A 27,208-nucleotide genomic window follows, 5' to 3' on the forward strand; every position below is an offset into this window, starting at 1 on the left:
TAAGCTTTCGCCATGATGCTATGGCGGGTAAATAATTGAGATCACGCACGGGTTTTCAAGTCTTGGGTGATAGAGTCAAAATGGTTCTCCAACCGATGATGGTTTTATTGACTGGCATCTGAACAGAAAACCAGCGAGGTCAAGAAAAAAAAAAAAAGCAAACAACATATTAGAGCGGGACAAGTCGTATATACAGCAAATTGGGTACAGATGACGCCATAGCGTGGTGCGATTTACCATTTCACCTTGTCCAGCAGATAGAGAGAATGGTATATTCTACACTTTCCCTCCCACCCAGCATTATTGTGCTGTCAGGAACAAGATGAGGGTCTAGTGACATGCGCTAGGTTATTCCCCATATGTCGAACTGATATTAACCTGCTTCATCTTTGATTTGCATGTCAAATGCAATTTGCTGGGTAGATATGTGATCAATGATCTTGTAGGACCACTCCATCCGAAAGATCAAGCTCCATATGACCTTGTCAGATCCGCCATGGACCTCACTGCAGCGCAACTTCGCACCTTGACTACTGTCGAACGTGTTGCATCGACTCTCTCCATCCTGGGAGTTATCACGATCATCGGCACATTTGCCCATTCGCGGCATTTTCGCAATCCAATGCACCGGCTGATCTTTATCAATGCATTTTATAACCTGTTTGATTTTATTGCAACGATGATCGCGACAAGTGGGCCCGCGGCAGGCAACCACTCGCGCTTGTGTCAGTTTCAGGGCTTTTGTCTCCAGATGTATGTCTCGCTTAGCTATTCTGCCATTCGATGGATAGCTGATGGACAAAGAACTGCTCTAACACTCTAACAGGTTTCCTATGGCAGATGTCCTTTGGACTCTTGCGATGGCCTGCGACGTTTTCCTAGTAGTCTACTATCAATTCGACGTGCGGGCCTTGCGCAAGCTTGAGATATGGTATATAGCCATCATTACATCCCTTGTGTCTATTCCTGCGATCGTCTTTTTATTTATCCATACACCCGAGAAAGGGCCCATGTACGGTGGCGCAACTGTAAGTTAGCGTCAGTTTCTCCTCCATCCCGCTGATATTGACTATTATAGCTCTGGTGTTCGATATCTCCCGAGTGGGTTGTCTTCCGAGTCGTGTTCTACTACGGACCGATATGGTATAAATCCTTCTCTTCTAACGGACCTGTAGCTCCGGCTTGAGCTTGCTGATTCGGGCCTTCTTCCAGGTTCCTCATCCTGATCGTGTTACTTTTCTACATCCTCGTCGGCATCAAAGTAGTCAAATTGCGCCACCAGTTCAATATCTCCCATACGGACCACATCGCTCTCTCGTCCAACATTTCCAACAACAATCCGGCCTTTGACCAGCCCAGAAACACCGTCGCTGTCACCGTCCAAATTGACATTCAATCCCAGCCCGCCGCCCATGATTCTTCCTCCCCGAGCGAGCCAAAGCCCCACCCATCGCGCAACGACCCCTCCTCCCACAACGTCAACCCAGGGCAGAAACGATCCAAACATACCAACGTATCGTTCAGACAATACATTCTCATGCCAATGGTCTTCTTCCTTGTCCTGCTGGCCACATGGGTTGCCCCGACGATCAATCGATTATCTGCCCTTGTAGACCCGAGCCATGTTTCGTATCCCCTGCTGCTGGCTGTCGGGGCAATGGGATCGCTGAGAGGGTTTTGGAACGGGGTGGTCTTTATCACGCTGGGGATGAAGGGCTGGAAGCGAGAGATGCAGCTGAAGTTGATTGAAGCTTGACTTCTTCGGGGCAAGCGGTTTTAACGTACCTATACCGAGTTCATACTGAAGATATTATATAATATAGTCCCAACCACAAACCGGTTAGGCAGATTCCCACTTCCCGGCTGATTGAAAACAGGATCATACTCAGCTGTATGTTGCTACTGCGGGTGGTCTGAGAAGTATATACTAAATCTCAGTAGTTGGAGCGCCCTAACACCTAGTGATACAGACGGATATGACTATTGACTCATCGGTCAAGGGGTGTTTAGAGGCTCATTCTATGATATCCTGTGTTATTTCTGGATCAGAGTTATTGAATGCAGGAACTAAAAAAGAGCAGCCACCAGCATGTTATTCAGCAACAAAATCCGACTAGGTAGCCGAACACTCCGTAATATAAGCACCTTGAATGATTGGGGCATGATGTTAGACGGCTTCGTGTGGATGGAAATACTCTCCAAACCCAGACTAGATCTCAGACTCTGATCAGCTACATCGGGAACATTGCTGCTATAGGGATCAATTCCATGAAGAGTTGACTCTGTTTATTAATCTATCGGAATCGATCACGAATTAGCGCCTAGCACTATATAAGCGTCCTGTATGTACACTCCCGTAACTACTTCTTCTCATCTACCTCATCAAGCAGAATGAAGCCTACGGACGTTCAATTCGTCATTGGCCTATCCGGCTACTTTGTCAAGGATCTCGAGGCAGTTCGCCGGAGTCCAGCATATGATCCTTTAAGAGACGACATCCCCCCATGCACACCGGGTTTCCGAAGCGTCGTACAAGCTGGGCAAGTTATTTCGATTATCCTGCATTTACCTTGCGGCGGAATCGCAGTTGGAGACAGTGTTGATGTCATTTTCTCAGGCGCTGCGTCCCGAGAGCCATGGCTGCTCAGCTGCGACCTCTCGCATTTTCGGCACAATGCAGAACGGGTCGACTTGCCCTGGACGGAATTACACGGTCGCAGGCTCCACTCCGCAATTCGGTATGGCCTCACCCAAGCGCTCCTTGCAGCCACCGCACTGGCTCAGCGCCGTACCATCGCCGAGGTGATATGTCACGAGTGGAGTCTCGGCTCAATCGCAGATCGTCCTGTTGACATTCTCGCCTCCTGCCATCGCAACGACGCGCTCCAGCTGGACCGAATGATCATGAAGAAGGCCCCGATGCTCCCCCACGCCTCGTTTGTGCATGCCTCCGATATAGGTCCCCACGGTATGGTGCTGATGGACTACGTGGACACCGTCGCTCGTCGCATTCGGCAACGAGCTCCCCCAGGCTATCACCCCCGTCTTCATTTCGACGTCTACGGTACGCTAGGAGACGTCTTCCCGGAGACGACGAGGCTGGCTGATTTTCTCGGCCGGCTACGTCAGCGCGCACGACCCTACGCCCTCCTCATCGAATCTCCGATCATTGCGCCATCCAAGCCGGCGCAGATCCAGCGATTAGCGGCTCTCCGCGCTTGTCTAAAGCGGAAGAGCATCGATGTCAGGATCGTCGCCGACGAATGGTGCAATACGCTGCCGGACATTCGGGATTTCGCGGACGCAGACGCGGTCGACTACGTGCAGATCAAAATGCCCGATCTGGGCGGGGTCGATCAGAGTATTGATGCCGTGCTGTATTGCCAAGGCAAGGGGATCGGGTGCTGTCTGGGGGGGTCGGCGAATGAGACGGATGTGTCTGCTCGCATCACAGCGCAGGTGGCGCTGGCGACGAGGCCGGATTTCTTGCTGTCGAAACCGGGGATCGGAGCTGATGAGGGGCTGATGATCCTTACCAATGAGATGCTGCGGGGGATTGCATTGGCAAAGAGAGCACATTGTAAGTTGTAAAGTGATAGGCTTCAGCTATTCAACATGCGTGGTGTGACGGAACATGCAGCAAACCCAATGCATTACCCCTCTTAAATGAGGTCTGATCCTACTTGAACCACGTCCCACTGCTTGTCGTTCAGCTTGTGGGGCTTTGATCTACACTTGAAAAGAAGGCCAATGGGCGGCCAGTTTTGGGATTTGGCGCACGCCTTCAGCCTGGCGCATTATGTTTGCTCAGCAGTGCTCCGTACTTGATCCTCCAACCTCGTCAAGCTGCTAAGTCAGCCACCCTCTCTACGCAATAGTCCATAGAACTCGCATGAGATGGAATTCCATATTCAGATGGCAACAGCAACAGCTGAAAGCTGACCAATCTACGCAAATTCCGTCGCCAATCAAGTCATTGCTCTCCCCCGTTCTCGCAACACCCGGAGAACCCGCCAGGTTAATCATGAAAATGTTTCACACTAAACCCAGCCATAGAGGTCCCCTCATTTGGATCTGTCGGGGATCTGGTCCAATTCTTCTTGATTCTTGCCCTTGTCCACTCAGGGGCCGGGATGTTGATCTCGGTGATCCCCTCCTTGTAATAACCCAGCCTCCGCAGAAGCGGGCTGTCGACCGTCCTTAGAGTCAGCCGGTCGCTCGGACGGACAAAGTACAGCACACCCAGCCGATCCAAGTGTTGCTGATCCTTGGGAGGGGTGATGACGCGGTGCACCCCGCTCTTCAGATATCCATTCGAGAGAATGGAGAGTAGATCGGCAATATTGACTGCTATCGTACCCGAAGGAATGCGCAGGTACTCCCACTCCGAGTCATCATGCTTCTTGACCTGTAACCCCGCCACAGGCTGCTGGAAGACAAAGGTGATGGTGCCGTTATCCGTATGGCCTCGTGAATAGAGGCTCTTGTACTTCTCGTTCTCCTCGGCAGAACGCGCACGGTAACACATGTATCGCAGGCCGCTGTCGCAGTTAGAATCATACAGGTGGCCTTTTTCGAGTTCGTCTTCGGGAATTTCTAGAACAATAGCTAGCAAGCGGAATAGTCTGTACGCGATGTGTTCGTGCACATGGCGATGGAACTTCTCGATCTCCGCCCAGTGTCGCCGGATTACATCGGGGTGCGTTCGCTCATATTGCGGGAGGAACTTCATGATGTTGTAGAATTCGATATTATCGCGGAGGCCTGGGAGAATTTCGATCGAGCCCAGAGGACGGTAGCCGTTATAAATGCCTTCTTCCAGCGGAGCGCGGAAACTGCGCCTTTCTTCCTCAGGTAGAGAGAAGAACTCTTTGGCGATGGCGAACTGTCGGTCCACTTGTTCTTGGGTGAGCCCAAAGTTGGTCACGTAGAAGAAGCCTGGGGAGTCAGTAGTCAGGTAAGAGACACCGAGGAAAGAAGAAATTACCAATCTCATGAACCACATCCTTTAGTTGTGCGGCGAGCTTCTCCTTTCCTCCTGGCTGATCGAACTCCGACAGATCAATTGTAACCAGATCTGCATACTTGACTGTAATACATTCAGATGCATTTCTAAGTATGTGTGTATGAGACAGCACTCACTGTCCTGCTTTGTCTCTGGTGGGTGAACATATTGCTCCAGAGGTTCGGTCGAGGCAGCCAGAGGGAAGTTCAGCTGCGTTGCCTGAGTGGCCATCTTGTTACATCAGAAATCTCTGTGCGTGGCTCGACATCGATCGCTGAGTGAGCGTGTCGGCTTTTATATTTACAATAGCATTGACATCACATGCATGACAGCTATAGAGAGTACCTTCCCCTCCTTTAGCCAAGTCATACCCTCCTTTGCCGACCGGCCGATCGAGTAATTTATCAGCCATGAAGTGCAATGGGTCAATTCCTACCATCCCATTGGAACAGAAAACTGACCAAGCCATCAGCAGCCTCAGGCTCGGCTGATTCAATAATTCTAGACATTGTAAGATAATCTTGGCAGACTATAGAGCCTAGATGTCAACTTTATTTGTATATTCCAGAGACGAGAAAGAGGGGAAACTAAAAGTGAAATGCATATAGGCCCGGATGAGGGCCGGAGGAGATGGAAAAAAAGGAAACAAAAAATTCGTCCCCGGGAAGGCTCGAACTTCCAACCTCCTGATTAACAGTCAGACGCGCTAACCAATTGCGCCACGGAGACTTGCTTGTTGAAGTAGCAGCTATCTCTTTGATTTCTATAGCAACATTTGTGTTTTGTGAAAGGTTGTCAACCTCTTTTGGTCCCAAACAGAACGGTATGAAGGTAAAAGGATGCTATCATTGGGTTAGACACACAACAGCTATCTACGGGGCCATGATTAGAAATATTGAGCAAATTGCAAATAGAACCGGTTGTCGTGGGAGTAGCCTTCAACATATTACCCGTCATATCTGGAACATATATTTACTCATATCCTTGTCTAATCGTTTGAAGGTTATGGGTTTAGGACCATACACCCTATTCCTCATCTTGTCTCTCCTGTTCATGCCAATGCCAGTCTCTCAGGTTTCTTGAGGCGTTGGAATGCCTGTTATTCACTGTCAAAAGATCGACTGAGTCATGAAGCACTTGCATCCTACTTCAGTTCATACGTGTGGACTATATTTCTATCCTTTATTTGTCCGTCCTATCACCTCATGTTTGGATTACCGTTTCAGGTTCCAAAAAGAATACTCGGGTCTGACTAGCACCCGATGCGAGACATACTTCATTTCAGCGCCCGAACTCGACGTCAGCGGCGAGATTTTGCTTGACACACATGCCTCACCTCGGTTCGTAAGCTGTCGATGGCGAACTGAGAGCCTTTGGTTTGCAGATTTCGCAAATAAATTCGTGATTGAGGACAATTTCCGTGAGAATTAACCAGAGTAGTCAAATTAGGTTGCAATCAGTTCTGAAGCTCGAAATGATGACAGTGCTGACTGCGTCATGCATGTGTGTCTATACATCAGTGCCGTGCAAAGTCGCTATGTTATACCAACCTATGACAGATCTGATTAGTCCAAAAATATCTCAGTGAGAACTAAGCATTGATTGGGTTCTCTCAAAATATATATAGTAGGCTATTTAGTCATGGCCGCTATGGCTCTCATTTTCTAGCACGATTCCGGTTCCATGAAAGCGTTATACTTATACCAGGGTGGAATATCGTGCAACCTTACGTTTCTTTCGATAGTCATTCAAAGACGATATCTACGACTGACCAACAATCAAGTTGCTGCTCATCCGGACGCATTATTTCCCTTTCTGTCTCTGATCAAGCTCTCCGAGCCTTCGAAACGCACGGGTGATCTCAACAACACTTTGGTACACATGATCTGTGAAATATTAGTAATCAACAAGATACTGCAGGGACATAGTTCAGGGCTGACGAACAGGAGGGAATCGCAATCCAAATAAAGTTCATGAAAAAGTAGTAGAACCAAAAGTAGTAGCGTTCTGGCCGACAGAAGATCACCCCATGGAAATAGAGGTCAAACAAGCTCGTGGCGTAGTAAAGAACATCCCCATAGACTTGTCCCGTGGACATAATGAGTTGGAGGGCATGACGGAGGGGATGTTGGACTGCGATGCAATATGCGATGAAAAATGCGAGGGGCCCCCAGCAGAACTATGGGCAACTTAGTTTAAGCTGGCTGACATTAATGATCAGAACATACCGCTGTGACTGCCTCCATGGAGACAAGGAAGGCGTCTGAGGTCAAGTACCGCGAGTCAGAGAGGGAGTATTCCTTCCATAGCTGGCCGAATAATTGTTGGGCGCCGGCGAGGGATTCATGATGGGTAACAAAGTATGCTTCAAAGAATAGATGAATAAAGCCAGCTATTTGATTCCATATTCGTCAGCACCGATTCGATATCCATCCAGTTAGGGCAGCGTACTCAAGCACATCCATATAAAAGACAGCTGATCTGACCGACTGACAGTAGGTCGCGTTCGCCGAATGACAATGAAAGCTATCCCCAGTACAGCGGCCCAGAGAAATCCAAATTGAGTAATCAATGACAAGACCGAAGTCTCGTTGGCTGAATAATGGGGCAGACGGATAGTTGGCGGATAATAATAATGGGGAATCATGTTTATGTTCGACCGGTTATGTGGCGTCTCAACCATAGTGAATGTTGGACCGAGACTGGGGGCCTATTGCAAGTACTCCAATGAATCGTACGACTATTTTCAAAACAAAACCTGCGATTTGTTTAAATAACTGAATCGATTTATCGAACTTGGACCTCATCTTCAACCGCAGTCCGCGGAGCCCGATTCTTCGGCTCGGATGCCGAACTGCCAGATCAGACCACTGACTAAAGCAGGGGCAAGAAAAAAGCTTGGCCCGGCAGGGAGTGGTTTATCTGGGGAATACGAGTGTGCCCCTTTTACCACCAATCCTTAAATGACGGATTCGTGGGGAGTGCCTTTGGATCCGTTCAATGTACCAAAACAGCTATATTAACTATAGACCCGAGAGCTACGACTCGATAGCTAATATCTCTCAAGCAACTCGAGGGCCTTTCAGTTTCATTTTCTGAGGCGCTTTGCTTCTCGAGTCTCACAGAAATTACTACACACTTGTTCAACTTCTCATGGCGATCTAGCCAGCAATATTATCCAACTGCTCGGCGGCCGGTCTAAGCAGGTAAATATCCCCAGTCGGCGGCGGAGGAAGCCGAGGCACAGCTGCCTTGGCTCGACTGTCTCCTGCATCAGCTGCTGCGTGCACATTATCAGTTGCCGCATACGGCTTAAACTCCAATTCTTCGAATTCCCATGCGCTCTTCCCTTCCACAACCGCCTTCAACAGGAAATTCGTCGCTCCAAACAGACTCTGTCCATCAGGACCCTTATAACCGAACAGGTCTACGCCGACCTTCTTGGCGACAAGCGCAAAGCGCAGGTGTGCTCCGAGGTTGAAATTGGAGTAGTGCCAGCTGCGTGTCCTTGCGAGTTCCATCGGTTGGGAGCCATTCGGCCGGATCTGGAGGTCGATAAGAGACTTTGCTCCCTGGGATGTCTTTCTCGAGAGAGACGTGTTTCCGGTGAAGAGCGCAAGCGCCGCAATCTGCATGTTGGCGAAAGTGCCGTGGTTATTCTCTTGGCTTGCCTCTTCCTTGCCAAACGGCGAGTTGACTAGCCAGTCGAGAAACTGACGGTTCCAGTTCATGAACGCTCGCTGATTTGCTCTTGTCCAGCCGGGAGCATTGGTCGAGGCAAGGATAACAGCTGCATCCAGAACGTTGCTGTACTCCATGCTGAAGTCGATGATGCCAATGGAGCGGCCGTCATTGCGGCACGGGATGATCTGTGCGTGGCGCAGGTTCGGCGTCATGGCCGTAGCGGGGTCGATGAACCAGGTCTGCAGAATAAGTGAGGCACGTTGAGCATATTTTGCCTGGCCGGTGTAGTACCATGCGAGAGAGAGTATGTAGCTGGATCTGAACATCGAATCACGTCCGCTGTGATCAGGGTATTTTTCGACTTCGGGGTTGCGCTCGCCATCCCGGTTTACGTAGGGACAGCCATCGGTGGTATTACTGGGCCACCAGTACGGTGCTTGGGATGCGTAGTCGTGGATCGTGCCGTTAGGGGGTGCCTGCGTTTTGGCGGTCACACTCCACGGGCCCTGGCTCAGCCAGCGATCAGCTTCAGCGGTGAGATGACCAAGAGCGGCTGTGAGTGAGGCATCGCCAGCTCGGAGGCGCAGTTTATTCTCCACGAGACGGGTGCCATCAATCACAACAGTCTTTGGGATGATGTCGTGGCGACCATGGCCGTCGGGAAGACTGAGGGAGCTAGAGAGGGATACGAGGAGGCTGAGACAGGACATCTGGAGGAACTTCATCTTGAACGGTGACACAGAGTCGACGAGTCAACAGGTGTATCTGAAGAATCAATGGGTTGGTTTCCATTTGAGCCAATTCTGCGTCTAGTTCTATAAAACTCTATATCCTTTTCTCAGCTCAAAGTGTTTATGCCTATGGTTGGTGGAATCGGATAGACTGACTGACTATGGGAAAATGTTACATTTTTCCACTACTTAAATGGCAGAGAAACTACAACTAGACATAAACGTGGGGTAGGCAACCCATCCTCGATCATGGAAGCGGAGGACAGGGAAATCGGCAATTGAGGTGCCAGATCCGCATCGATACTTAGGGCTATTACTAGAGGCTACTGTAGGCTTGAAGCTGCCGGCATGTGCGGAGAAACCGGTGTTATGGACCGTGGGGAAGCGGGGGAACAAGTACTTACCGGAAAGGGCAAATCCTCTGCCGCACACTTGGACTTGGTGGACAGGGAGCCATGAGTCTTTCGTCGGGTTGATGCCCAGACAATGGCGCAGAAGCTATCATACCTGCTTATACGACCAATTGACCCAAATGTAACCTTAGACTTAGCTAAGTGATTCAATTGCCGCTAGTCCCAAGATCGTCGGCACCCCGAATAGATATGAGGGTGGGTTTGATAGGTCATGGATTCTCGCATAAACTGCTCAAGTGGGACTTATATACAGTGTGGCTAAGTTCAGATCCAGTCCACCAGCCTGACTGTAATGCAAGGTCTTTTTGGTCCGTGATAAAATCAAACAATTCATGTTAGCTTGGTCAAAATGGCGCAACACGAGGCTGTCGCCTGGCCCTTCACCTTCCATCTCTTTAATGGCATCCGATATGCTGTCTCCACTGGATACACGCTGAATAGCAGGTCTCATTTAATCAAGACCGCATGGGCGGCTGTCGGCTTGGTGGCTTAGTTTTAAGGGTGGTGCCATCCCTGGGAATGTCTATCCCTTATTTGTATTTACGGGAGAGAATAGCCATTTTATACTTGGATTCAAGAGATGCTCATGTGGATCAGATTGGTAGTCATCTAATCGTGTTCGGGGCACTGAGGATACAAGCGAGATGCGAATCAAAATGAACAGAGATAGACGAAAAAGAAGTCAATTGATACCAAGGACAAATCCTCAAGACGACCCGTGTCTCCCATAGATGGAAACCGAATCGTCTCGCCCTTTATCGCCTTCGCCTCCAAGTACCCCGTGATCAGTGAGTCGATACCGGCCTGCAATGCGCGCTCGATCCACTCCGCGATAGAAACCTCCTTGAACGGACTCGCGAATTCGGTATAGTCCTCTGGGCAGTCAGTCCATTTCAGAAAAATCTTACAACTGCGAGCTTAAAGCACTTTTAGGGGTTAAGAATGATTTGTCTTGGTATCCACAATGAGTTGCTAAGCTCCATAATAGCGAGACTATCAATGGGCCTGCATAGATTATCAGTAACATACGCAACGCCGCTGAAGAGAGCAAAATCACGCAAGCATCAGACACCTTATCTCAGCTAATGCATCATTTAGGTTCACAAGTTCACAGCCTCCTGCCTGGTAATTGGATTGGTTGGCGGTCATTGCGAAGTCTGTCCATTATTCTTGCTTTGGGCACCGGCACTATTTTACAGCAACAGCAGTCAGAGCCAAGTTCAGCAAGGGGGTTATCGCTGAGGGAGGTAAACGGCGACTTACTGGTAGATCTTTTTGCAGACAAAGTAAGTGGCGGTTGCGACAAGGGCGACTTTGACCAGACCTCCTATACCACCAGCGCGAGGGTTGGGGCCGCACACGTAGTAGTTCTGGCGAAAAAACCGACGGCCTCGACCGGCGAAAGAGGGGGCTCGGTCATAGTAGGTGCAAGGGGAATGCATCTGAAAGCTTCTTGAGATGTTGTTGGAAAGAATCTTTTGGAGTAGAGGAGTGCAGGAGTAGTGAGAAGAAGAGAGCGACGGGACTCTCCAGACTGAGCAATATATCAATGCTGGCTTCGGTGTCACTGCGCCAGTCCGACCCCGAGGCCGAGAACCGAGCCCGACGCCGTAGACTCATAGCTACCAACAGTTCCATGCTTATGGAGCCACCAGCGGTAATTCTACGATTGGCGAACCTCATGTTGTCTATCTACCCTTCTGGCCTTCTATTAGGACACCTGGAGTATATCATATCCCGGTTTGAGAAGAGCTGAGCTTGCACCGCAGAGAGTCTATCTACAATGTCTGCAAATAGTATGACTGCCATCATCAGGGCTACCTGAATAGCAGCTTGGGCATCAGGGTGTGGAAATAATCCCAGATCCAATCTACATCCAATGTGTTGTTTTTGTGTACCGCCTTTCGCCAGTTACCTCCACGCTGGAGTGTCATGCATCCATCAGGCAAAGCTTCATAGTCCTCAAGATCGATAAGAAGAGCGCATTTCCCTTCTCCGAGTGGAGCTTTAAATATACGAATATCTAGGTTTTTAGGAAGAGAGAGAGGTCGTAATTCTCTGATAGTGCTCCAATATACTTAACCTTAGTTAATTCTATCAGGCATCATGTATATCTATGGCTCTTAGTACGAAGTTAGCTTGTAGTAATATCTGAGATTCGGATAAACCCAGTCGTATAAGAAGGCTTCATTGATCCATTCTTGTGATGGCTTTGCTCCATAGGAGGACAAACCTATACAGCTACCAGTCCTGACCAGATTGTAATGGAGGAACGGGCCTGAAGAAGCTTAGGGCTTCTGGGTCTGCTACTATGGATGCAAGGGATGCAGCAGAACTTGATAAAGCTAGAGCTGAGGTTGAGTTAACGCCGAACTTTCTTCAGTCCCGAAGATGGCTCGATAGCCGCCGTCGAAACAGTCCGCGCTCGCTTGGGGCGCTGAAGTCTTGAAACAGAGTGGCATTCAGCTCTTTCGTCCTCCAACTGGCCCGGCGACGGCCGCAAGCGAGAGAGTAGTAGCTTCGCATATGCCGCCGCTGCTCCAGCCGCATATTCCTGCCAAATTTTGTTCTTGTGCGAGTCCGCGTAGTCGCAGATGCCTCGGATAACAAGACAAGGCAAGGCAAGCATGACACCGGCTGCTTCCATCTCGAAACAGAGTGCATTGTGCTGGTTCGCCACCTGGTCTCTCATCTCCGCGTCTCGCACGACCTTGTTTCCCGACGCGATCAGACCATAGTGAATCTTCGGGTGAGTTGACAATCGGGGTGGTCTCTCGACTTCCCCTTGAGAGACACAGCTTTCGCAGTTTCCACGGCGCCCACTCTGTTCTACATGAATGTTGTCGGAGGTGAAGAGCCTGTCCTTTCCGGAACCAGGGTGCTTGTACGCTGGGTTCTTTGACGCAATCTGCTCTAGATATGGCTGCAGGGGCGTTGAGGAGAGTCGCGGGTCGGACCGTAGGTCACTAAGGGCAGACATCAGATGTCCAGGGGCGGGCGGCAGGCATCCTTGTGGTTGAAAGCCCCCCTTTCCCAGGGCTTTTCCTAATTCGTAATTCAGGACCCCTCCCAGTGTACCTGTTGGTCTGCTGACGACGACATCCCCGAGCCGTATATCATTCTCCGACGACGGCACTCCGCCCCCGATCCCGACCAGCAAGCAGAATCTGACGCCAGTAAAAGTGCGTTTCATGTTCCAGGCGACGCTGGTGGCTGAGTTGGTCCCATACTCTCCGTCGGGGAGACATGCGGCGACCACGTTATGCCGTCCGATGCGTCCCAACGCATAATAATTGGGGTCATGATCCGTGATAGTCAGCGCCTCGTGCTCGCTGTCGAACAGAGTCCGCACGGCCATCAGTTCGAGGTACAGTGGGCACACGATTCCCACTTTATAGTCCTCCGGGACGAGGTGCTGTAACCGTTCATCGAGGGTGGTGATACTCAAGACCCCAGTGCCTTCCGAACCAGCGTTTCCTGGCTGCGGCCCATCAGAGAGCCCGTTCACCGAGGGTTGCGAAGAGCACAAACCCGCCATGCTTTCACCGGTTGTCGACGTCAACGATGCCACACTTCTGCCAATGCCGCTATCGTGGGATGGGGAGCCTGGAAATGCTTGCGACGGGATAGCCTCCTCTTTCCTACAGGGCTCCCCCGTGTCGTCCCAGAACCACTCCACTTCTCTATTCTGACCAAAGATGACAGCGCCGCCACTGTTCAAGTCGGCCGTCCGGGTCACGTTCTGCAGCATTTCACGAGCCATGCTTGACGGCAGCAGAACCTGCGCAAAGTCCGAATGCGTCTCGCCGTCGTCGCCCTTGCATCTACAAGGCGCTAAGAACGAGTCGCTGTTCTGCCACAGGATGTTGTCGACAAGTTCCATTGGGATCGAGTCCGGATCACCTCGCGTTTGCATAATATCTTTCAGGTCGGACATACAAGCGGAAAGGTAGTACCTCCACTTTGGTAGTCTTGCCCACTGCCAGCAGGTCCCTGTCGGGGGCTTTATAATCTCACCGAAGCCGCGCCCGAAGAGTGTAACAGCGTGGATCGAGCGGGCAAAGTCTACCCAGGACTTGCCGATCGATTCAAGAACCGCCACCCGAGGGTGGACAGGATCGACCTCGACGACCAGCTCGTGGAAATCCCAGCCTTCCAGATAAGCCCTGGGAATGGTGTTGCAATTTCTCCCGCCCTTTCCCGCTGTATTCTGTTGGTGGTCGATGATCTTCTCGAGGAGGTCATAGAAGTGCTCTACCTGGCTCTCAAAGTGAATGGAGTCATCCTTTTCGTGATAAACTTTTAGCGCTCGGTTGCTCGGATCCATTAGGACGTCGATTGCAGCAGTAGGCTCATGGGATCGCCGTGACTCCCGTAATTTGTCGGCATCGAAGAGCAGGTAAGATTGGAAACGGTCTACACTGGCCTGCTTCATAGCTGCGCGAACAAGATGGAGTAGAGCACTGGTCCCGTTGACCAGCCAGCCTCTTTTATCACCTTCGTCCCAAAGTATGACGAACTTTTGCGCAATCCACCTGAGCTTACGGATATAGCTGTGCCTGGAAATATGCAGTGGTATGTCCTTACGGCCAATGCTGAACGGATGACCACCGGATATCATGTGTCCGCTGGAGAGATATGCTTTGTCCAGCATGCAGTCTTCGGATGTTTCGGGGAGCCTGGATCGCCGCACGTTGTAACTCGCATCGGCGGCTCCTCCAAAGAATTGCATTTCAGCACACCAGCCTAGGACATGTCGAGCCTTCTCCAGCGCGGGAAGGCATACGTTGGTGGGTGGAAAAGTGTTGCACGTATCAAAGGACATCCTCTTGCCTTCCGGATGGTGCATTAGGTGCCAGAACACGAGACCGTCATGTTGTTCCGTGGGCACAAGCATCGTAGACCATCCTTTTAGGACTGTCCGACTGTTGAACGTACTGAGACGGTGGGCTTGGGCAAGCCCCGCCATCATGTTTAGCGGAATCTCCAAACCTGTGTCGGTCGTAGACTTTGGTCGCCGCGCAATAGGATATCCCTCGACGACCACAGGATTTCGGAACAGGTGGTGCCAACACAGGCCGTTGAGATGTATCGGGTTGTCCTCTCCCATGCGGAGTGTATAGTCTATCTTGCAATGATACTCTACTCGTCGCGTTGCCTCACCCTCGTCCTGCACCGCCCAGCTGCAGTCGACAACCGGTCTGCAGTAGACAACTCCGGACTCGATGGGAGACGACCGAAGAGCGGCTCCCAGCCAGGCCAGTTGTTCCACCACTTCTATAATCGAGTAGGCCGTACCAGTCACCTCGCTGTAGAGCATACTTGACGAATCGCCAATTGCACCTTGAAGCTCGGCGACGATCTCGGTTCCGTCGTGCAGAATACCTGATTGTGGATTATGAAACCCCTTGCGTATCAAGCCCTTGATGAGGCCCATTATCTGCTCCCCAGTTGATGGCCACGTCTGGGACAAATATTGCCCGCATGGCAAAGCCTGTGCGATTCTGTTGGATCCCGTCAGAGTAATCGCTGTCTCGAATGCGGTTGCTGGCTGCGGCGTGTACTCTTGGGTGATGAGGAATGTGATTGGATCCCAGCTCACTGTACATTTGACCTTGAATGACTCTGCTGACCTTCTCCGGCTGATCCGCGGGCTTAGCGGAAGACATTCAAGCAATTTCTGGCCGATTTCCCGCATAAAGTCCAACTCGGGGGTGACCAGTAGGCACTCCCTCTGCAGGGTCGCAACAAGGGTCTTGAAGGCCGGAGCTCCGAGAACAATCTTTCTGTAGACGATCAGGTCGGGAATGTCATCGTCGTCCTCTTGGTCTTCGTCGTCGGCTTCGCCTTCGGGGGTTTCCCGTCTTTGAACTATATCCATCATGCTATCGAGCCCTCTTTCGCATTCCGCGCCGCGCTCGATCATCCTGTCCCAGAGAGCGATCTTCTCGCTGAGCGACATTTCCATGCAATCCCGTCCATTGACATCCGCGCTATTGTACGCAGAACATCGGTCCATGAAAGCCGCTGCTACGTTCCTAGGAGAGAATTAGACCCACCCGAAGGCCCGTCTCAACGGCGAAGATTGTCCAGGGAGGTCAGTGAGCATACCTCCGCTGCTTGTGAATAAACACCATCACGTCCCGGTGCATCTGACTCGGTGCATTGTGTCCGAACCGGAAGGCAAACCCTCTGAGGAGCTCGGGGAGCAGCTGTGATATTCTGTGCCAGGACTGCTCGTCAGGTCGATACGGCTGTACAACATTTGCAAACTCTTCCGCGAGCTCCGAGATGAACCTTTCCTTTTTCTCATTGGAGATGCTTGAGGCGTAAGAGTATACACTCCTGACCTCAGCTCGTTCGGTGTCCTCTGCCACCTCCATTGGGTCTCGTCCAGCGCCAGTGACAGCGTCTGATGGGTCCACACTTCGCGCCCAGTGCTCATCCTCCAGTTGCGAAACACCGGCGACATTTCCAGGACGTACTTTGCCATACTCCCAGTCCTTAGTTGATGCGTAGCCAGAATCCGTGAATGTTACCGCTGTCAAAGAGGGTGCAGCATCCTGAATAGGGACGCTTTCCGAGTCCACAGACGCCCCCACCACGTTGCGAGATTCGGCCGGTCCATCTCGGATTGGGGCTCCTAGATCTATGGTAATCGTGCACAGTCAGATAGAAGGGCTCATCCGGTGCAATACGTTTCATAGCTTGCAAGTCGCACATACCGTGATACATGGTATTTATCGCTGCAGGCTCGGCCTCAATAGCCTCGGGCTGTACATGGTCCAGAAAACCTCTTGCGAAAGCAGCAGCGGCAAAAGCCTGCCAGCGGACTTCCTTGTGGGAGTTGGTGTAGTCCCCGATCCCACGGATGACCATCAAAGGGAGATTATCCATCAAACCTGTTGTCTCCCTCTCGAAGATTATCGCACCATCTCTGTCCTGAATCAAGTCTCGTGTAGGCGCGTCTTTGATGGCCCTATCACCGGACTCGATGGTTCTATAATGGGACCTTGGGATGCCGTCTGGACGTGGTTCGCGACTAATCTCCGCTGACGGAGCACATTCTGTGCAGGAATCACCACCAGCATGGGGACAGCTGGGTTGAAACAAGCGATCAGCCGGATCGCCAGGATCAGAGCCTTTCATGCTGCATATTTGGGGAAACCTTCTCCGCATCTGTTCGATATAGTCCGCTGCCCTGCCCCCTTCCATCTTATACTGTGATTGGAGCTTTGCCGAAGCAGAGTGTAGGGGCATGGGAGGGCTGTTCGATACAGAAAGACTCTCAAAGGACCCGTCTGCAAGTGCCTTTCCAGAGTCATAGCTAATGACTCCTCCAGTTTTGGGGCTGCTGCTCATGACAACGTCACCCAGGCAGATATCGGCATCATTGTCATGATTCGGTATCCCTGCGCCAATACCAACAAGGAGGCCCACGCGAATTCTCGGAAACGTGACGAGCATCTTCTTGACAACTGCTTCTGTCGAGGGATGTTGGATAGGTAGACAGGCCGCGACGACCTTGAACTTGCCCATGGATCCCAACATGTACACATTGTTGTCCGCCTCAGCTGGCGGAGTTTGTGGCTCCCCATGTACCTTATCCATCATAGATTGTGCCGCTGCTAGCTCGCTGGCGAGACCACAGATCCATCCAACTGTGTATTCATCGTTGGCGAAGGGAGACCGCGCGGGAGTCTCCATCGCCTCGCGAGCTCGAACATCAACTGCTCGTTGTACAGAGAGTCACTGATCGCTGGTCGCGATAGGGATGGATGCAGTCATCCGACAAATCGTGGGAACGAGACTTGTCTTTATTCTAGCATTCAGCCGCAATTCCTTTTGGGCCCTGGACTCCTGCGGTAGAGCTGCACGCGTGACAGTCGGGCACCTATCACATCCTTGTCATATTGCCGTCAGTCATGCAGTCATGGGGGTCCCATTGGCGAGGCTGGAGGTACTCCTAGCAGTCATATCCGTCCACCACCAATGAGCATGTTCGCGCAAGCGCTGGTAACAGTGGCCTTGGCTTGTATTGCCCTGGACACGGGTTTTCCAAACTTGCTCCACTGGCTTGAATCCGTCCACTCGGCTCATTCGAGTTGGGCCAAGCTGATTTTATTAGAAGCCAAAGCCGTCCGAGGTGGTGAGAAGTTGCCAGAGCTAGTCTACTATCATAATTCACATCATGTCCCCTATTCGAGATTATTGGCAGGACGCTTTCCATCTTATCCTCTCAGGGAGACCATTTCCCATGGCGATTGCTCATATCTGGTTCCAGCCTCCGAAGTCAGGGAGTACAGACTCCAGTATGATATGACTGTCGTTAGTGTTGAGACCTATTTGCATCTCCCTGGTTCTTTTGCAGTTTTTGCAAGGAGAATGTAATTGACTGTCTTTGCATGCCTCTAAATACATCCGGACGATCTCGCCTGTGATTCTTCCGATGAGTGATGAGCCAGACATCTGCAAGGAGTGCAGAAGAAGTGGCACAACATGCTTGGATGACACACACCGGTTGGTCAAGCAAGAGAAATATGAAGTCGGCATCGTCCAGCTATTGCGCCTACCCTAATAGGTGCTAAAGAATCTAATACGTCTGAGTTGGCCATGGAAGTGCGATATGCACCTGTCTTTTACAGGTAGTCACGTTCTACGGTCTTGAGGAGAATTGCGACACTCTACTTGCATTGCTGGCGCCTATCCACTGAAGCAGCGCTTCATCTATTACTATACTAAAGCGTCTGCAATAACTCTGTACAAATTCCAGACACCTCCCTCATGGCCACCCTAAGCAATCGGGCCATAAAAGCTGAACTTGCCTGCCGGGTCATACTTCTTCTTCAAGGCCCGCAGGCGGTCCTGGCGCCACTGCTCACTGCCGTACCACTGCTGCGGCGTCTCGTCGCCATAGGCATAGTTGACATAAGCGCCAATCTCATTGAGCCCACTCGCCTGGAAGAGGATCTGGCGGAGCTGGTTACCCAGCTGCTTGGCGTCATTGTCGCGCTCCGGCCCGGCCGGCGCGTAGGTGACCAGCGGTGCGGCAAGAAGGTTCTCATTCCGGAAGGCAAAGGCACTGGACTTGCTGTTGATGGCCTTGACACCTTGCGTGGAGTAGCCCTCGAACATGAAGATGGAGTTGTTGAACGCCGAGGACCCGCGGGTTGCAGCGGCGAAGATATCATAGGCCGTCTTCTGGGCGGGGACGTTGTACTCTCTGAGATAGATGGGGAAGCGGGGGTTGACGAGCCCGGCCTTTTGGCATGGTGGAGACGTCGTGGCGATGCCTGTCCATCCCGCGAGATCCGTGTAGCTGCCTCCGATAGCTTCAGCGGAGAGCGGGCCGATATCGTGGAAGGGCTTGGTGTAGGCCGGGTCGACGGTCTTGACTCCTTCCTGGATGATGTAGAATAGGATGACGGGCTAGGGCAGTGAGAAAAACAAGCGACCACTCGGTGGGATAGGGGGATATACGTACGTTGTTCGGGTCCGCAGTGGGGATGTTGAGCCAGTATGACCAGTTGATGAGATCCACGGGCTGGGTGCCATTCTTGAGGAGGTGCTCGTTGGCGGCCTGGTAGACGGCCTCGACTTTATCTCCACTGAAGATGAGCGTGTCGATTGCCCAGTCGGCATGCTGGATATCGTAGATCTTGGTGGTCACCGAGGTCACAATGCCAAAGTTGTGACCTGCGCCATTCAGGGCCCACCAGAGGTCGGATTTGGCATCAATCGTCTTCAGACTGCCGTTGGCAAGGACGATATTGGCGGAAACGAACTGATCCGCAACCAGTCCATGGTGTCCCTGAAGCCAGCCATGTCCGCCTCCCAGGGCAGGTCCCAGATAGCTGACGCACTCGCAGGTCCCGGTCACCGTTTGCTTTCCCGCCGCCCAGAGCTGGTCAGTCACGAGTTTGGACTTGGTGCCGCCCCCGATCTTGGCCGTTTTCCCATCCTTGGAGATTTCGACGCCGCTCAGCTGGTTCAGGTAGATTTCGATGCCGTGGTCCATCCGGCCGAGGGTGGTAATGGCGCCATGCACGCCATTGTACGCCAGAAAGGGCAAGTTTTTCTTGTTGGCGTATTTCACCTACCCCCTCGTTAGCCATCCATGCCCATTATCAAAAGGGGGGGGGGAGAGAAGAAAGATGGTACAGGCAAGGACAACCCACCGTCTCAACGACATCGTTCTCCGTTCCTGGCACCACCACGACATTGACTGTGGGAGTCTCCAGAACAGACCATCGGGTGGACGCCTGTTCGAACTCAGTCGACCCCGGGAAGTAGATCTTGCCAGTCCTCGAAAGCTTCGCCCCCAGCTCCTTCAAGTCATCATCTCCGCGGGGACAGATGCCTCTGAGATCACGGGCAACAGGCACTGACAAGCAAAATGCGGGCACAGCCGAGGCTGCGAGGGCTGCAACCGCCTCAATTTTGAGCCAACGCATTAGTCAGGCAGTAAGAAGAAAGTTTGACACGAAACAGAGGGAGGGAAAGTGAGAAGGATTTCAGATAGAGAGGGATACCCGATTGATTGGCCTCCATCCAGCGCCTCCGTTACATTAAGTACAGGGGCCTGTCGCGTTTTAACCCCTCATCCAGACCATAGTCCATCCTTGGCTGCTGCAGGCGGCATGAGGGCGCAGGTACCAATGCAGCAGCCTTCATTTAAGGGGGCGCAAGGGATTGGTGAACTCAATCAGAAACCCTGTCTAAACCGTCTCGCATCCCTGCTAGGCTGTTGCTGGGCGTTGACGAACCTAACGGGATCGGGAATCGTCATCGACCGGATTCTGAGTATGGATCCGGCCAGCTCCGGCGCTCTGCCCGCCCATTGATGAAGTCGGCAATGACTACGAACCGACAGACGACGGGGGCTAGAATTATACTTTTTCCCGTTTGCCTGCTGCTGCTGCTGCTGTTGTTGTTGTTCAGTAATCTCCTTTTCGCTTATTTGATCTATTCTGGTCGTCCATAGGAAAGCTAAAGTCCGATGTTGTTACTTTACATTCTCCTCCACCCACCAGTTGGCCATGCTGGCGCGGACGCTTGATTCTGCTAATGTCGACCGATTCTGCCGCCGACGAGGCTGCTCGAGCAGCCTTGCACAAGCCCACCGTTGAGCACTGGACGTTGTATGCAATTGGCGTTACGTTGACCCTCCTCCGGACGTATGCCCGGGTGAGAGCCGTGGGGTTCAGACACCTGCAAGCCGAAGACTTGCTCGTGTGGGTTGGAATTGTTCGTGATCACACTCTTGGATGGATCTTCAATCATCTGCTAATACCTGTTTTGAGCAGATATTCTACACCGTGCAAACGGCTCTTGCGTACAGCGTCGGTCGTGTTGCACATGGCCTGGCGAATAATGGCTTGACCGACGCCCAACGGGCTGCACTGTCCCCTGATGATCCAGAGTACCGAGCCGCGTATGTAGATCTACTTGTGCAGGGCACCGAGGTCGATGAGCGAGCTCACACGTCTACAGGGTGATCGGCTCGAAAATTCAAGTCGCTGGGTGGACTACATATTCGGTGTTGATGTGGTCGCTCAAGTTGTCCATGCTGGCATTCTACCTTCGACTTACAGTAAGACTGGAAGCACATCTGTTTATTGTTGCAATTGGTGCTCATGCGCTCGGCAGGACGGCCTGGGCCAGCGGTATCGCAATCCCATCTATGTTGGGTTCGGTCTGGTCATCGCAACCTTTCTCGTCAGCGTGATCACGATCTTCTCGGCTTGCCGGCCATTCCACAAGTATTGGCAGATCAACCCAGACCCGGGGAGTAAGTTCGCTTCTGATTGCGACTTCATCCGATCAGTCGTCCGCTGACAATCGCACTCGCCAGATGCCTGCCAGGCCGCCGTCTCCGACCCGATCATCTGGGCCTCCTTTGCCTCCAACGTGTCCACCGATATCTATCTCATCTTAATCCCCATCCCCATGCTCTGGAAATCCCGCCTCAAACTCATCAAAAAGATTGCCGCGACCGTCGTCTTTGGCGCTGGACTGTTCGTCCTCGTGTGCGCGATCCTGAAGAGCGTGTTTGTCTTGGTGGTGAGTCGTGATGTCACATTTGCCACTTCGGCCGGGAGCTAACTCGCACCCCCCCCCCGGGGGGGCGGAAAGGACCCCATCGATGGTGCACAGCTGGCCGGCGAATGGGGAAACCGGGAGGCCTTTGTCGCAGTGGTTACGACCAATCTTCCCATGATCTTCCATCTGCTTCGATCCTGGCTCACGCGACTCTTTGGCACCGCGTTCGGCAGCTCCGAGAAGACATACAAATTCCCCAGCGGGTTCCAGACTATCGGTGGCGGTGCTGGCGAGTCCTCTAGCCGGAAACGTCGGGCTCAGCGGACAGTTCATCCTATCAGCGCCAACTTGACCTTCAGCGAGAGCGAGGAGCGGATAGTGGACAATGTGAAGATGAATGACTTGGAGGCGTTTGGTGCACCCAGCACCCGTCGGGACCATTCGCCGGGTGGCATTGTAGTGTCGAACCAGGTTGAAATCACCCATGAGGATAGAAATAGCCATCTTGGTGAGAGTGATCAGCCTCGTGGGGGGAATTGGTGATCAGATATAAAAGTCCGATTCATAGTAGACCAACACTCATGAGACGATTTATTCTCCAACCGTCCAGCTTTCTTAACGGAGTCTCAATTAGCCGTATCTAACAGCTGCACGTAACTAATGATAGACAGATGCGTGCTTCGACCGACAAAAGGTCGACACGACAACAATCTGGATGCAATACCTCACCAATCAATTCTGTACTCATGACAGTTCCATTTTTTCACGATTGAACAATTATCCCCACCCCCCATCCAGGCCAATCTTCGTGCCTCAAAGCCAACACAGGTGTCAGGATAGATATAACGGTGGTGGCATAGTTTGCTCTTCCACCGGTCACCAAAATGGCTATCACCTAAGACACATAGAGCCGCCGGCGACTTCAACACCTCAGCAGCCATAAATTCTTCGCGAGAGATCAGATATGGTCGTTTCCACCCGAAATACATATATGGAACGGCAGGCTGGCACCACAGTAAGCATCCTCGTTAAAGCTGCTGACCGAGCCCAGCTTCAACGGTTCAACCACCCATTCCGGGTGCGCCATGATCCAGACGCAAACACTGGGTGCCGCAGATTTCCCATTCGCCGCGTTCCGTATAGCACCTTGAAGAATAGTTTCCTGCACTGTCATATCGCGGTGCTGACCAGTAGCGAAGAATGATCATTTGACATTATCGAAGCGCCAGTCATAGGTCGGCAACTCTGCTGGTCGGGAAGCCCTGATCAAGGTAAGAAGTCCTAGCAATAGCTGAGAATATCCAGAATGCCCAGACATGAGAGCGCGACGAGTATGCCGTGACGCACATTGGTGAGTGCGCTTGTCAAAATCTCGCCTTTGATGCCCTTCTAATTGCAAGCATGACGCAGACATCGATATTGACACGAAGCAGCTTACTCGACTCACAGTCATCAAAAACATAGTACTGGATGGCTGTGAGAGTGACAACGTTATGTAGGAGAATTGGGAAAATATGCCGGTCGCAAAAGATATGGAAGGCATGGGAGCCAGACAGCGGAAGAGACAATTTCGACGCTGTTGATGCCATGAGTGCTGTGTGAGACAGTGCGGTTTTCTAGTCATGATGCCTCTGTGGTCAGCGTCAGTTCCTTGGCCTGTCTTGGGTTATGCAGCTTTGGCTTCCAGGATATAGGTGCTGTATTCCTCATGCACCGGTGAATCACACTGTGAAGCACTATGTGTCGGTGTCAATCCAGGCCAATAAACAAATAAATGGTTGCCTCAGATCTCATGGATTTGGATACGTGTCAAAACGGAAGCGCATCAAGCACAATTGTAAACGACCTCGATGAGTTGCAGCTGAGGATCCATCCGTAGCCTCGCATCTGATCAAAGGTCATGTCCCAGTCAGCCCCATCTGTCGCAATACCATCTGTTGTGGTGCAACACTTGACCTTCGATAGGTATACTTCATTTCGAAATCATGTCTGTCTACCAGTCAGCATTAATAAAATATCTAGTTCGCGGTCTCTATAGATCAGCAGTGAAGAAAGTTCTTGCCGCATCCAATGGTCCCGCTGTCTCGAGCTGTGAGTCCTCTACTGTCTGTTCTGTCTCATGTTATGACAACTTCCTCCCTTCAGTTCTTGGCCATGTTCCCTTTATTGCAGGACGTGGTACTCTGCGAGAAACCCAGGAAATGTGGATACACTATGTAGCAGGGGGGGTAAAGAGATTATACTATATAAGCAGATCAAGTGGATAAAATGTTCTATGAGACAGACAACTGGATTCACAACATTTAGAAGTTCTAATCTATACACGATAACTCTCCTCGTCAATCTGTGCAAGTGTCGACTCAGCCAGCTTCCCATCCTTCAATCCGTAAAGATTCTGAAACGACATGATCATCGGTTTTCATTTATCGGGATCGATCCTGTTCGCATACGCAGCAAGCCGCAGCTCTTCCCTAACATAGGTCCTCAGGATCTTGACCTCAATCGCCATGACGCATCCCTGTAACTCGATTGGACCATCTTTGAAAAGCTCGTGGGTTCCAGCGACCTCAGCTTCCATCTGAACCGGGCATTCCTGAATCCGTGGAGGCTGTACAAGATGCGAAGATTCGGGAGTCAATCCCGCGATGCCGAACTTGTCTTTCTCATCTCGATAGCCTCGCTGGGTCTTGCTTGCCGGCACGTCTTTGGCGCCAGTTGTCCGCGCCAGAGCATTAACACATTGGACCATATCATCGCCTGGGAGATTGAGCACGCACTGTCGCGTGCGGATGATGTTGGCGATTGTCTGAGAACTTCGTCCAAGCCCTAGGACAGCTCGATTTCCCAACCACCAGGCGGATGAGATAGGCGCGATATTCGGCGTTCCGTCTTTGTTGACCGTTGTCGCAAGAACGACCGGGGTGCCCCAGTAGAAGATGGCAGGCGAGATGACCGAGTGTCCCATAATGTTGTTCAGGCAGTCAAACGAGCATTGAATTGCCGGTGGGGGAATTGGACCAAGAAGGAGAGCATCGACTTTTATCCCTATGCGTTTGTTTTGATATATACACAAGTAAGAACTGGCTCAACCTCGAGCAATATGATTGGTCATATCAATGTCAAAGACTTGATATTTCCTTTTGGTGTTGGCGGCGTCGATGGTGGATTCTCGTAGCATTCATCACTGGCCAATTTGACAGCAAGCCAATCCATATTTCCCAGAACCGGGATAGAAGATAATTGTCTATCAGCTTAATACTGACAGTTCATTGCGTCTTATCTAACGAATTAGAAACAAGGCACATTCACGCGCGCACATACCGAGAATAGCGATATTGCCACTCTCGACGCGGACCCGGAAGCTCCAGTCGATAGCCATCCAAGAACCCTTTGGGGACGAGCGACATCACTTCTCATCCATAGGCATACCCACATCAAGAACTCCAATCACGTTGACGGCTCACCCCTGTCCATGACCATCATCATCCCCAGCTCCTTCGGCGCTGACTCCACAAACCCATTCTTTGCATACAGCTTTCTCCCGGGTGGATCAGCAAGCAGATTCACATACGGCTTTCCCTCTGGTGCTTCACTGCGAATCTTCGCCAGAAGGGTCTTGAGAATGATATCTCCTAGACCCTTCCGCTGATGATCAGGCAGGACGGCCATGTCGGCGATATGGAAATACCAACCCCCATCGCCGATAATGCGGCCCATCCCCACGGGAGTCGATGTGCCTGATGATTCGTCTTCGAATGTCACATAGCAGCCGTACCAGCTGCCCTGAGCCACGACAGTTGCCTGTGCCTTGGTCTTGGGGGTGAGACCTGAAGCAGCGCGCAGGTGGAGGTAATCTGCGACTGCGGGATAGCCATCATGAAGACGGTAGTTGGGAGGGAGTGGTGGAATTGAGGAAGACATTTTCAATTTTGATTTCTATATCAGAATGGACTGGTCGGAACCATATACTCTGTACTGATCATGAGTGTTGCTTGAATTATAATACTGAGACGGCAGCAGGCAACAGTAGGCAACACTGTTGCCGATCAGTGCCAAGACAGTCTCATCAACACACCTGGATTACCTCAAGTGCGTTAGGTATATAGAGAATCACATTATCCGTTGCATACAGACATGGTGACCAGTATAGGCATTTGGTTTATAATGTCAGTGTTCTCTCCAGGAGTTGTGGTGCAACTTCAGGATGCATAGGAAGCGTCCCATACAATGCATCAAAATATATTTATCCCCATTAGCCTCACAGAGCAGAACACTGCTCAATATAGCCACAATTTTGCTTCTGAATAAGTTGCCATATCTTGAATCTTGATTTCTTTTATCTTTCAGCACTTAGCTGAATCTGATACTGAACTGACACAATGCAACTGGCCTGTCGGTTCAAACCATTGTCAAACCGGCAGATATCAGTTCTAGAAGACTGTGCTGCAGTTCCATGACAGGCTTGGCCTGGCTTTAGTAGTCCTCAATCCGTCAACTTCCTACGAGTGTATCAACTTGCTTACTGGAGGCTCGATCGGTTCTCCAGTATCCCAGTGTGGCTGGAGAAATCATATTACATACAGTAAAATGCTCCTCGAGTTGCTTGTTACGCTATTATTTGGCATCATTAATAAGCAAATACGGTCCTGAGTCGACTACGAAGAGTGCGTGCCGGCCACAGGCGAATGAGGATGGACAACCACTGAAAGGCGGCATAAGCCGACGGAACCAGTAGGTACAGAAAATGGCTTGAAATCCACCATGTGCTGTTGCCACCCGGTTGGCCCGAAGAACCGTGGATGGACCTGGCAGTTCAGGTTCGGAGAGCACCGAACGAGCATATCGATCCGGGGGACACAATAAATAGTACGGAGTCCTGGGCTGCGAGATGTGCGACGTGCCTTGGGTCTGAGGGCTTCGATTCTGGTAAACCAGAAGATCTTCTCCATAAGAAGTTAGACCACGTTATGTCCAGTGTGCCCTATGCTGGACCATTGCAGTGATTTCTGTCGTGATGTCCACCCTACTGCCTAGAGGTATCTCAACGAAAGAATCATACTTCAGTAGACACTACGGAATAATAGGCTTCAATAGCCCAGTGACTGCGTTCGCTAAGACTCAATCATAGGCCACAGATATTTACTCTGCATCGCATGATAAGAGTGCTTCCTGTGAGCTGAGGCCTACCTGAAAATTACGATACAGAGTACGGAGTACCGTGTGAGTATCTGAAATCTGAAATCGTAAGTATGATACAATACAATGTATTGACGACGAAATCTCTGCAACAAGAAAGTCTGGGTCGGGCAATAGCGGACACTTGGCAGCTCAAA

General features: G+C 51.3%; 11 protein-coding genes and 1 non-coding gene across 12 annotated transcripts; 3 read left to right on the forward strand and 9 right to left on the reverse strand.

Annotated features, from left to right (window-relative positions):
* Positions 1–496: 496 nt before the first annotated feature.
* Positions 497–1,756, forward strand: gprI (putative cAMP receptor (Car4); the record flags this gene model as incomplete). The annotated part of the gene is made up of 4 exons (XM_743306.1): positions 497–753; positions 827–1,028; positions 1,079–1,143; positions 1,213–1,756. The coding sequence occupies 4 exons, from the start codon at positions 497–499 to the stop codon at positions 1,754–1,756; spliced, it is 1,068 nt and encodes a 355-aa protein (XP_748399.1).
* A 305-nt stretch (positions 1,757–2,061) lies between these two features.
* Positions 2,062–3,591, forward strand: AFUA_3G00790 (putative methylaspartate ammonia-lyase; the record flags this gene model as incomplete). Its single annotated transcript, XM_743307.2, has 1 exon — positions 2,062–3,591. Exon 1 carries the CDS (start codon positions 2,392–2,394, stop codon positions 3,589–3,591), a length of 1,200 nt encoding a protein of 399 aa, XP_748400.1. The 5' UTR covers positions 2,062–2,391.
* Positions 3,592–3,751: 160 nt separating this feature from the next.
* Positions 3,752–5,370, reverse strand: AFUA_3G00800 (uncharacterized protein). The gene is made up of 3 exons (XM_077804266.1): positions 5,143–5,370; positions 4,988–5,089; positions 3,752–4,938 (listed from the first exon to the last, which is right to left on the reverse strand). The coding sequence occupies exons 1-3, from the start codon at positions 5,234–5,236 to the stop codon at positions 4,019–4,021; spliced, it is 1,116 nt and encodes a 371-aa protein (XP_077660425.1). The 5' UTR covers positions 5,237–5,370; the 3' UTR covers positions 3,752–4,018.
* Positions 5,371–5,660: 290 nt separating this feature from the next.
* Positions 5,661–5,734, reverse strand: tN(GUU)1. Its single transcript has one exon. It is a non-coding gene (tRNA).
* An 817-nt stretch (positions 5,735–6,551) lies between these two features.
* On the reverse strand, positions 6,552–7,756 carry hyd1 (EXPERA domain-containing protein). The gene is made up of 4 exons (XM_743309.2): positions 7,457–7,756; positions 7,234–7,397; positions 6,950–7,184; positions 6,552–6,891 (listed from the first exon to the last, which is right to left on the reverse strand). The coding sequence occupies exons 1-4, from the start codon at positions 7,686–7,688 to the stop codon at positions 6,809–6,811; spliced, it is 714 nt and encodes a 237-aa protein (XP_748402.2). The 5' UTR covers positions 7,689–7,756; the 3' UTR covers positions 6,552–6,808.
* A 99-nt stretch (positions 7,757–7,855) lies between these two features.
* On the reverse strand, positions 7,856–9,697 carry AFUA_3G00820 (alginate lyase family protein). Its single transcript, XM_743310.2, has one exon. The coding sequence runs from the start codon at positions 9,412–9,414 to the stop codon at positions 8,167–8,169; it is 1,248 nt and encodes a 415-aa protein (XP_748403.1). The 5' UTR covers positions 9,415–9,697; the 3' UTR covers positions 7,856–8,166.
* A 2,232-nt stretch (positions 9,698–11,929) lies between these two features.
* AFUA_3G00830 (Pfs domain protein) lies at positions 11,930–17,620 on the reverse strand. The gene is made up of 3 exons (XM_743311.2): positions 16,559–17,620; positions 15,945–16,482; positions 11,930–15,871 (listed from the first exon to the last, which is right to left on the reverse strand). Exons 1-3 carry the CDS (start codon positions 17,538–17,540, stop codon positions 12,196–12,198), a joined length of 5,196 nt encoding a protein of 1,731 aa, XP_748404.1. The 5' UTR covers positions 17,541–17,620; the 3' UTR covers positions 11,930–12,195.
* A 1,006-nt stretch (positions 17,621–18,626) lies between these two features.
* On the reverse strand, positions 18,627–20,287 carry AFUA_3G00840 (putative FAD-dependent oxygenase; the record flags this gene model as incomplete). The annotated part of the gene is made up of 3 exons (XM_743312.1): positions 18,627–19,262; positions 19,318–19,929; positions 20,012–20,287. The coding sequence occupies 3 exons, from the start codon at positions 20,285–20,287 to the stop codon at positions 18,627–18,629; spliced, it is 1,524 nt and encodes a 507-aa protein (XP_748405.1).
* A 613-nt stretch (positions 20,288–20,900) lies between these two features.
* Positions 20,901–22,418, forward strand: AFUA_3G00850 (uncharacterized protein; the record flags this gene model as incomplete). The annotated part of the gene is made up of 6 exons (XM_743313.2): positions 20,901–21,080; positions 21,140–21,267; positions 21,327–21,426; positions 21,483–21,624; positions 21,688–21,896; positions 21,969–22,418. 6 exons carry the CDS (start codon positions 20,901–20,903, stop codon positions 22,416–22,418), a joined length of 1,209 nt encoding a protein of 402 aa, XP_748406.2.
* Positions 21,768–22,379, reverse strand: AFUA_3G00860 (uncharacterized protein; the record flags this gene model as incomplete). Its single annotated transcript, XM_077804267.1, has 1 exon — positions 21,768–22,379. One exon carries the CDS (start codon positions 22,377–22,379, stop codon positions 21,768–21,770), a length of 612 nt encoding a protein of 203 aa, XP_077660426.1.
* A 1,876-nt stretch (positions 22,419–24,294) lies between the features above and the next one.
* On the reverse strand, positions 24,295–24,840 carry AFUA_3G00865 (flavin reductase family protein; the record flags this gene model as incomplete). Its single annotated transcript, XM_001481534.1, has 1 exon — positions 24,295–24,840. The coding sequence occupies one exon, from the start codon at positions 24,838–24,840 to the stop codon at positions 24,295–24,297; it is 546 nt and encodes a 181-aa protein (XP_001481584.1).
* A 482-nt stretch (positions 24,841–25,322) lies between these two features.
* AFUA_3G00870 (GNAT family N-acetyltransferase) lies at positions 25,323–25,796 on the reverse strand (the record flags this gene model as incomplete). Its single annotated transcript, XM_001481535.1, has 1 exon — positions 25,323–25,796. The coding sequence occupies one exon, from the start codon at positions 25,794–25,796 to the stop codon at positions 25,323–25,325; it is 474 nt and encodes a 157-aa protein (XP_001481585.1).
* Between the last annotated feature and the right edge of the window lie 1,412 nt (positions 25,797–27,208).

Source organism: Aspergillus fumigatus, chromosome 3 (genome assembly GCF_000002655.1).
Source record: "Aspergillus fumigatus Af293 chromosome 3, whole genome shotgun sequence".
Taxonomy (NCBI): Eukaryota; Fungi; Ascomycota; class Eurotiomycetes; order Eurotiales; family Aspergillaceae; genus Aspergillus; species Aspergillus fumigatus.

Excerpts from the sequence above, each read along its gene's own strand:
- AFUA_3G00820 (XM_743310.2), bottom strand. The coding sequence starts at position 9,414 with ATGAAGTTCCTCCAGATGTCCTGTCTCAGCCTCCTCGTATCCCTCTCT.
- hyd1 (XM_743309.2), bottom strand. The coding sequence starts at position 7,688 with ATGGTTGAGACGCCACATAACCGGTCGAACATAAACATGATTCCCCAT. Across the intron at positions 7,398-7,456 it reads TTTTATATGGATGTGCTTGA|CTGGCTTTATTCATCTATTC; the intron begins GTACGCTGCCCT and ends GGAATCAAATAG. Across the intron at positions 7,185-7,233 it reads CCATGGAGGCAGTCACAGCG|TTCTGCTGGGGGCCCCTCGC; the intron begins GTATGTTCTGAT and ends AGTTGCCCATAG.
- AFUA_3G00830 (XM_743311.2), bottom strand. The coding sequence starts at position 17,540 with ATGGAGACTCCCGCGCGGTCTCCCTTCGCCAACGATGAATACACAGTT. Across the intron at positions 16,483-16,558 it reads GATAAATACCATGTATCACG|ATCTAGGAGCCCCAATCCGA; the intron begins GTATGTGCGACT and ends CGATTACCATAG. Across the intron at positions 15,872-15,944 it reads TTTATTCACAAGCAGCGGAG|GAACGTAGCAGCGGCTTTCA; the intron begins GTATGCTCACTG and ends ATTCTCTCCTAG.
- AFUA_3G00800 (XM_077804266.1), bottom strand. The coding sequence starts at position 5,236 with ATGGCCACTCAGGCAACGCAGCTGAACTTCCCTCTGGCTGCCTCGACC. Across the intron at positions 5,090-5,142 it reads ACCAGAGACAAAGCAGGACA|TCAAGTATGCAGATCTGGTT; the intron begins GTGAGTGCTGTC and ends AATGTATTACAG. Across the intron at positions 4,939-4,987 it reads GGATGTGGTTCATGAGATTG|GCTTCTTCTACGTGACCAAC; the intron begins GTAATTTCTTCT and ends CTGACTCCCCAG.